Raw genomic sequence first — 9999 nt, forward strand, 5'->3', positions numbered from 1 at the left:
AACATTTCAAAGAACTTTTGGATTTGAATTTGGCATTGGCAGATTTGAAAAAGAAAAAAAAGGAATTTCTAGATGTTAAAAAACAACAAACACAAAAATAAAATACTCAATGTATAGGTTACATAGCTGATTGTGCACAGGAAAAGAATGTAGGGCCAAAGGAATTTCAAAGAATTCAGTTTCAAGAAGCAAAGATAAAGAATATAAAAAAAGACATATAAAGACAGAAGGACAAATTAAATCCAACAAGCAAGCAATTGGAGCTCCAGAAAATAAGAATACATAAGAAGAGTTGACAAAAGACTTGTATGCACGCATATTAGCGTAACCAATGGACACATACACTGGGACAGTGGGGGCTTGCCCGGGGTGGGAATGGCTGGGGTGGGGGGGGGGGGGTAATTGGGGGGAAAGGAGACTTATGTAAAACTTTAGACAATACAAATAAATTAATTAAATTTTTAAAAAATCAGGTAAGTTCCACCTGAACTATCAAAAAAAATTCTGCCCTGGCTGGTTTGGCTCAGTTGGTTGGGTATCATCCCATGCACTGAAAGATTGCCAGTTCGATTCCTGGTCGGGGCATATGCCTCAGTTACAGGCTCAATCCCTGGTAGTGGGGTATGCAGGAGGCAGCTGATTGATTATTCCTTCTCACATGAATCTCTCTCTCTCTCTCTCTACCTTCCACTCTCTCTAAAAATAAATTTTTAAAGTCTGTAAAAAAATAAATACTAATAATCCTGACAGTGTGGTGACTGTGAGAGAAGGGGGGGGTGGAAATAAGGGGTATAGGGGGGATAAACGGTAATGGAAAAAAATATAAATAAATAAAATTTAAAAATAATAATAGTCCTGAAGAACTGCATCGTATTTATTTGATAAATCCATGAGAGATACAATAATAAACTGTGGAGTTTTTAAAATCACCTTGTTTTTCCCCTGAACTGTGAAAGCACTGTGAGTTGATTTGAACCCTCTATGGCTCCCATTCTGTTACTCTTTAAGGAGGGAGGGAGAAAGAGAGGGGAAATGATCTGAAGTAGACCAAGTCTTAAATAAAAAACAGCTTATTCTAAAGTCCCATTAAACACAAAATTTCTGCCCTAGCTGGTTTGGCTCAGTGGATAGAGCGTCGGCCTGCGAACTCAAGGGTCCCAGGTTCGATTCCGGTCAAGGGCATGTACCTGGGTCGCGGGCACATCCCCAGTGGGGGGCGTGCAGGAGGCAGCTGAATCGATGTTTCTAACTCGCTATCCCTCTCTCTCTCTCCCTTCCTCTCTGTAAAAAAATCAATAAAATATATTTTAAAAAAACAAAACACAAAATTTCTGTCAAACATAAAAATCAAGACATTCCTCAAAATAAAGCATTATTGAAATTAGACACTTTTGTGCGATTCCTGGTCGGGGCATATGCCTCAGTTACAGGCTCAATCCCTGGTAGTGGGGTATGCAGGAGGCAGCTGATTGATTATTCCTTCTCACATGAATCTCTCTCTCTCTCTCTCTACCTTCCACTCTCTCTAAAAATAAATTTTTAAAGTCTGTAAAAAAATAAATACTAATAATCCTGACAGTGTGGTGACTGTGAGATTTCCCCATGTCTCCAGCAGTCTCTCCTCCTGGTAAAACACATTCCTTTGGTCCAATTTGAATCATGAGAGCCTCCAGATTGGAGAACTGATCATTATCGGGGAACTCACACAGTCCTAGCTTCCTTTGTATGGAGTCAACATACCCAACTCCAACCTGTCTTTGGCCATCAACTGTAGACATTTTAATACCCACGGTACCAATGGACGTTGACATATCATTGTTACCAAAGAGAATATCTTCAAATTGAGAAAGATTACCCGGAGAAGCCTAAGCAATAACAAAGAAAAAGTTTAAGAAACTATCGGATGTACTTTAAAAAATTTTATTAGCAAACAAGAATTACCCAACCTGGATGAATCTAACAAAATGATTTTTACAAAAAAAAAAAAAAAAAGCTTATAACCATATATTCCAATAATTATCACCAATGTTCAATAAAGTACCCATACTTTTCCACTTATTTTCAGAGCACTTGGACATATCTAAAATTAATTGTATCAAGTGATTTTCAGTTTGTAATTTGGCAACTGAATTTATATACACACAATCATTAAGGAACCCAAAGTGATCATCCTGTCAATGGCAGGCTTAAATTTCTACATTCTGCCAAACTACCAGGGTTGCACATATCAGTATTTTCACTAAGTAGCTATTCCACAGAGAAGAGCAGTTATTATTAGCTTAAATACTGACTTTGAAAAGTCTCTCTGTATCAATATACTTATGTGTAAAATGCAGATTATTCTGGATCAGTGATTTTCCAAATAAAGGGTCCTTCACCTATTTTCAATACTTCAAAAAGATTAGAAATAGCTTTTTAAGATTGCATAGACTATTTAGTGTCAAGTTTCTTTGTTTGTGACTGGACAAGTCTGTGGTGACACTATAAACCTCAACCAGAGGCATTCTGAGGCAACTGACAACCATGGTAATAAAACATGAGCTAGTTACAAATAGTTCAAATGGGCTCAGTGATAGTCAAAGCAACCAGTAGCCATCAATTGTTCTTAAATGTGGTTGGCATCATAATCATTAATCTTTTCACAATATGATTCTGAATCTCCTGTACTATGGATTAAAATCTGGATCAAAAAAGAAAAATTATCGGTATTTTTTAAAAAGCACCAATTCAATCATAAATGTAATCATCCTATTTTCACATACAAGCTTTGAATTTACACACAGCTTATGAAGCACACCTTAAATACACTTAAAAGTGAACCAGTAGCTAATAAAATTGGATTCTTGAAGATGAAAAATGACATGATTGGTAATATCTGAACATACAAACTACTGAGAACATGGAAAGAAAATCACAGATCAACTATTTTAAATATCACTAATACTTTACAGTAGAATTAATAAGTAAGCTAAAAAGCAGTTTTAGATCTGAATTTCTTAAAAGTCAGGATGAAGATAACACCTTTTAAACCTGATAAAGATACTTATTTTAACATCCTCCCTTCTCTCTTAAAAAGTAAAAAGAATTCATCTTGAACAAGAATAGATCCATCTAGAGACAAATGGTGGTGGAGGGGGAGGTTAGAGAGCAACCAAAAGACGTGTATGCATGCATATTAGCATAACCAATGGAGACAGACAACTGGGGCGGTGGGGGCTTGCCCAGGGTGGTAATGGCTTGGGGAGGGGGGGTCAATTGGGGAAAAAGGAGACTTATGTAAAACTTTAGATTAAAAAAAAAAAGAATTCATCTTGCCCTGACTGGTAGTTCAGTTAATAAGAGCATTATCCTGATACGCCAAGGTTTGAGGTTCAATCCTCAGGCCACAAGCAAGAGTCAAACAATGAATGCATAATTAAGTGGAACAACAAACCAATGTTTCTCTTTCTCTCTCCCTAAAATCAATAATTTAAAAAAAATTTTTCAGTTCATCTTGAAAGATTCTGATGACATAAAGGACTGGGGTGTGACCAACTGATAACCATGGTAATCACTTAAACTTACGACTCTTTATTTTTATTGATTTCAGAAGAAAGGGAGGAGAGGTAGAAACATCAATGATGAGAATCATTGATCAGCCACTTCCTGCACACCCACTACTAAGGATTGAGCCTTCAACCCAGAAATTGAACCGTGACTTCCTAATGCATAGATTGATGTTCAACCACTGAGCCACACCAGACAGGCTTAAGATACTTTTTAAAAAAATTCTATGAGTTTTTTTCTTGTGGAGTCTAATACAATATTTAAACATTTGATGTTGGTGCTGCTTCAAATATAATATTTTTCAACCTTCATTTCATCACCCCTCCCAACCCCACTCCATTTGTAAAACTAGACATTTACTGAAGATTATATCTGAGAGAATTTAGCATTCTACACTATGGGAATTTTCATTGCTTACTAAAAGAAGTGGGTCTTTTACTTAAGAGTTTTAGCCTATATCTTGAAAGATTTTAATAAAAAATGGAGGGTACCACAAAGGATGTTTTCTATCTCATTCCTCATAGATCTCAGTAATAACAAAAAGTCATACGTTTGCTGGGTTACAGAACATGATCACCATTAAAGTCCCAGACTTACAAAAACTTGCAATCTAATGGGAGAAAGGCACATACAAAGATACAAACACATTACAAATGTGCATAAGTGAGATACTTGGAATACTGTAAATTTGTGTAAAATTACTTCACAAACAGTAAAATCAAATCTTTATTTAATGCTGTATTCTTTATTTAACAGCTATTTATTACTTATCTTTCAGGAACAGTGACAAAGATCAGTGTTCATACTTACAAGGATTTACTGAATTTCTGAGTTACTTTTAAACTAGTTTTTTAAAAATCACATGCTAAAAATTAGAATTTCTCAAAGCATTTTACTAACACATCTGGTTAAAATATTAAAACATAAAGAATCTCCTTAGACTTTAATTTTTTCTATGCTTAAAAATAAATAAATAAATAAATAAATAAGATAATTACCTTAAACGCCAAATACCAATCATTCTCCTTGGAGGCCTTATTTCCAGCTCTATTCTTATAAACTTCAACTCTATACTGCCGAACTAGAAGAAGATCTTTTACAAAAGACTCAAAATTCATTTTACTAAGCACAACACTCTCCAGAGTCTTTGCTCCTAAAGAAAAATATTAAAAATGTTACAGATTTGAGAATTTGAAGTAATGTGTTCCAAGTACCTAACACAATATAGCCCCCCCCAAAAACTACACGGTTCTCAGTAAATCATTCATTCAATAAAGCACCTATTGTATGTCCTCAGGATTTTGGCAGATGAGAAGTATAAAATGGTGAATAGAGCCCAGCCTGTGCAGCTCAGTGGCCAAGCACTGACTCATGAACCAAGAGGTTCACTGGTTGATTCTTCGGGCACATGCCTGGGCTTTGGGCTCGATCCCCAATAGGGGGCATGCAGGAGGCAGTCGATCCATGATGTTTCTCATCGAAGTTTCTATCTACATATTTCACTCCCTTCCTCTCTCTAAAATGGTGGACATAGCCTTCTGCTTCTGTGAAGCCTATAAATTAAAATTAAAAACTGAGAAGATATAAAGAGAAAAGAATGAGTAAAAATACATAGCTAACTTTACTTGTTCTTTCTTATAATTTTTCACAATTTTGAACACAAGCCATATAATAACTATATAGTATTTGTATGGAATGGAATTAACTTTTCAAAAGGTTCATAAAAATTAGTCATTATGTACTATAAAATGCCCTGGATAATATATTCACATAGCTAAAAATTCAAAGGTTCAAAAAGGTACAGTAAAGTTTCCTTTTCACCACTGTCCCTTACACATCCAGGTCACCAGCATAGTGTTATCAGTTTATAAATATACTAGAGGCCCGGTGCATGAGATTAGTGCACTGGGTGTGTGTGGGGGGGGGGCGGGGGGTGTCCCTCAGCCTGGCCTGCGCCCTCTCACAGTCCAGGAGCCCTTGGGGGATGTCCGGGAGACAGCTTAGGCGGACATCCTTAGCGCTGGCGCGGAGGCCTCCGTCACTGCACTCGCCAGCCATGAGCCAGGATCAGGGCTTCTGGCTGAGCGGCACTCCCCCTATGGGAGTGCACTGACCATCAGGGGGCAGCTCCTATGTTGAGCGTCTGCCCCCTGGTGATTAGTGCACATCACAGTGGCCAGCTGTTCCGCCATTCAGTCGATTTGCATATTACCCTTTTATTATATAGGATATTCTCAAATGTAGCACATGCACACACAGCAAATATAAATAAAGCATTACTTTTTTCTTTTTACATAAATAGTTATTATTACACACACTGTTCCGTATCTCGATGTTGTTTTTAACTTTAATATATTTTGAAGATTGTTCCATCAATACTTAATCAGCTTCTTTTAGTTTGGAGCTGCAAACAATCCAATGACTCTAAGAATGTTCTATAATTTAGTCTCTTACTGATGCACAGACATATAGGTTTTAGCCTTTGTTATTAGAACAATGCTATATGAACAGCCTTGTCTGTGCTTCACTCTCCAAACATATGAGTCTATCTGTGAGTTAAAGTCTTAAAATTGGATTTTATCAAGGATATGTGTTATTTTTATAAATATTACCAGACTATCCCCCTGGTTGGCTATGCCAATTAACACCATCATCCATATACAAATGCATATACTTTCCCCCCGTATCCAGTCAACATAGTTTTCAAACTTTCTGGTCTTTATCTTGGATCATTGATCCTCAACAAGAGGTGATCTGGCTCCCCTAGCAGACATGTGGCAATGTCTGGGGAACATTTGGGTTTTCACAATTTAGGGGAAGGGAACACTAATGGAATCTAGTGAGTAGAAGCAGGGATGCTGTTAAACATGCAAAGGATAACCCCTCACAACAACAAAGTAATTATTCCATCCAAAATATCAATGTTGCCACGGCTAAGCCCACTGGCCGTGAGTTTGACATGCTTGATCTATAACAGGGGTGGGCAACCTTTTTGTGAGTGCATGCTAAACCCAGCAATCCCTGACTCAAAATTCTTCTGCATGCCAACCCTAATTTTTTGAGAACATGTTATGCCTACTTGATATCTCTTAAAGTGTACGTATGTGAAGAACCTTGAAGAAATACTAAAATTCATTTGAGCGACAAAAACACAGTATGATGATGATGAAAAATACATTTATTTTTTAATGTATACATGTTATGTAAAATTATTTATTTATCTAAGATGCACCTACACTGAATTATCTGAAAAATACAAAGTCGATATTAAGAAAAAAAACTGTAAATGGAAGATTATAAGAGAGGGTTTCGCGTGCCAGCAAAAGTTACTGGTGTGCCATGTCTGGCACGCATGCCAGGGGTTGCCCACCCCTGATCTATAGGGATCAGGCAAATTAGCAAAGGATGAATTAGCAAAGGATGAATTATTGGCAGAATGATTGGCAAACCCTATCAGCCCATCTAGATGAATTCCACATAGGTATTCCTATGATGAAACATCCAAAAAAAAAAAAAACTTGCTCGAGAAAAGCACTGAACCAGAGTTAATACAAAACCAAACAGGAATTTCTCCCAGAAACACTTAAAAATACCACTGTGAATATAGTCAGTAACTTCTAGCAAATATGGCAATGAGTTTCAAAACAGTGTTTTTCATATCATCCTTCAATTTTTAAGGCAACATATAAAATGCAACCCAGCAAAAACAGTTCTGGGGAGGAGAAAAAAAAACACTGATCTGGCATAATTCTTTAACAGCTCTTACATAATCAGTCCAGTTAGATATGCCAGCATTTGAATTTGAATACTTATCACAGGATGAACAAGCACTCTCAGATCTACAAGCAGCACCACTCCCCATTCTTATACCTGACTACTTTGCACATCAATGTTATCTGCCTGGCCCTGAGTCGAAGTACCTAGAACAGCTGTCTTTTTACTGACACATTTAACAGAACACAGGCTCACAACTGTGGTGATGTCTTAACAGTGGGCGGGGAAAAGAGGCAATGAATAGGTTATTCCCCTCCCTCCCAAGGCTTCCTCTACCTCCATTACTAACCTACAGATTAAGGTGCCCAACCTCCAACATTATCCTCCCAAGATACTACTCTCAAAGTGGTTTTGAGACACATTGGATGGCAATGCATTTTAAGTCATATTTACCGAGAAGCACCTGAAGTGCAGCTACTTCTGGAAAAGAGCTAAGACCATATGCTTTCAGTCAGAACAGCTGGGAAGTAGGACTGATCTCCTGGTGTGAAATAAGAGGAACAAGAAGAGAAAGCTACCCAGCCTCCACCTGGTTATAGCAGAAAGAATACCCCAGGTTGGTGCAACATTCTTTTTCTAGAAGAAGAATGTGGACATCAACTTGGACGCCCGGCCATGGCTCAATCTGGTTGAGTGTCCAGGTCATGGTTTAATCCCCAGTCAGGGCGCTGTGTCATGGGCTTGATCCCCAGTAGGGGGTGTGCAGGAGGCAGCCAATCAATGATGTTTCTCTTGCATCGATTTCTCTATCCCTCTCACTTCCTCTCAATAAAAATTAATAACATTAATTTTTATTTAAAAAATAATAATGTGTCTGTCTCCCTCACCCATGCACTGAAGAGTCTCGGGTTTGATTTCGATCAAGGGCACCTGCAATCCCTGACCCAGGTTGGGGCATGTACAGCAGGCAACCATCCATGAGTTTCTCTTACATCCATGTTTCTCTCTTTCTCTCTCCCTCCCTCTCTCTCTGTCTCCCTCCCTCCTTTCCTTCCACTCTCTCTAAAAATTAATGCAAAAAATAACCTCAGGTGAGGATTAACAACAAAAAAGAAATAACCCAAGTGTCCATCAACTGATGGAAATATGGTACACCCATAAAATAATGTCAAGTGAAAGAAGTCAGGCGTTGGTGGTGTGGCTCAGTGCTTAAGCATCGACCCATGAACCAAGAGATCACTGGTTCCATTCCCAGTCAGGACACATGCCTGGGTTTCAGGCTCAATCCCCGGTGGGAGGCATGCAGGAGGCAGCTGATAGATGTCCCTTCCTCTCTCTAAATAAAAATAAATAAATAAAAAATCAACATACTTTAAAAAAAAAGCCAGTCACAAAGACCACACACCACACATTGTATGATTCCATTTAGTCAGCCCTCTGTTATCTGCGGTTCCAAATCCTCAAATTGAACCAACCTTGGATGGAAAATATTTGGGGGTGGGGGGTTGATGATATTGTCGCTGTTTACTATGTGGTTACTCTTACAATGGTTATGTCTGTATTGAACATATACGGACTTTGTCCTTGTCATTATTCCCTAAACAATATAGTATGACAACCATTTACATAGCATTTACATTGTTTAGATAAGTAATCTAGAGGTGATTTAAAGTATATGGGAGGGTGTACCTAGGACATATGCAAATACTATGCCATTTTATATAAGGGACTTGAGCATCTGGAATTTGGTATGGAGAAGGAGTCCTGGAACCAATCCCCTACACATGCCAAAGGACAACTGTTAATGAAATGTCTAAAATAAGCAAATCTGCCCTAACCGGTTTGGCTCAGTGGATAGAGAGTCAGCCTGAGGAGTGAAGGGTCCCAGGTTCGATTCCAGTCAAGGGCATGTACCTTGGTTGCGGACACATCTCCAGTGGGGGGTGTGCAGGAGGCAGCTGATCGATGTTTCTCATCGATGCTTCTGACTCTCTATCCCTTGCCCTTCCTCTCTGTAAAAAAATCAATAAAATATATATTTTTTAAAATAAAAAAATAAAATAAGCAAATCTGGACATGAAAAGTACGTTAGCGGTTGCCAAGGATTGGAAGGATTGGGGATAAGGGGGAGTGACTGTTAATGGATAAAGGGTTTCTTTTGGGGGGCAATGAAAATGTTTTAAAATTGGTTTGTAATAGTTGCTTCCTTTTGTGAATATACTAAAAACCAGTGAACTGTGTAGAGTGGGCAAAAGTAGGTTTACAGTTTTTCATATGGAAAATAATACAACCCTTAAGAAATAATAATACAAAATAAGCTCTGTTTCTTGTACGAACAATGGTAAACCTCCTTTTGCTCCATCCTGTTCTTTAAGTGGGTGAACAGTATTGTATGTGAACGACAGCTCAACAAACATGTTATAACTTCGAGGGCAAGAAATTGAGAGCTTCTCTTCTAATGATATCTATTTTCTTTTCTTTTTTAATTTTTATTTACTGATTTGAGAGGGAGGGGAAGGGAGAGGGGGAACGAAGGGAAGGAGAGAGGGAAAGGGAGAGAGAGAAATATCAATTTATTGTTCCACTTATTTATGGTTGCTTCTTGTATGTACCCTGACTGGGGATCAAACCCGCAACCTTGGTATATCAGGGACAATGTTCTAACCGACTGAGCTATCTGACGAGGGCCAATGATATTTATTTTCAATAATCAGAAGCAAGACTGACTGCTAAAGAATG

General features: G+C 38.1%; 1 protein-coding gene across 1 annotated transcript in view; it reads right to left on the reverse strand.

Annotated features, from left to right (window-relative positions):
- The window catches only part of MSH2 (mutS homolog 2), a 56259-nt gene that overhangs the window by 42162 nt on the left and 4098 nt on the right, over positions 1-9999 (reverse strand). The window contains exons 2-4 of the mRNA XM_015557937.1: positions 4545-4699; positions 1598-1865; positions 1418-1426 (exon numbers count right to left, since the gene is read on the reverse strand). Coding sequence (XP_015413423.1) covers positions 1418-1426; positions 1598-1865; positions 4545-4699 — 432 coding nt within the window. The remainder of the gene's footprint in view (positions 1-1417; positions 1427-1597; positions 1866-4544; positions 4700-9999) is intronic.

Source organism: Myotis davidii, unplaced genomic scaffold (assembly GCF_000327345.1).
Source record: "Myotis davidii unplaced genomic scaffold, ASM32734v1 scaffold6, whole genome shotgun sequence".
NCBI classification, from domain to species: Eukaryota; Metazoa; Chordata; class Mammalia; order Chiroptera; family Vespertilionidae; genus Myotis; species Myotis davidii.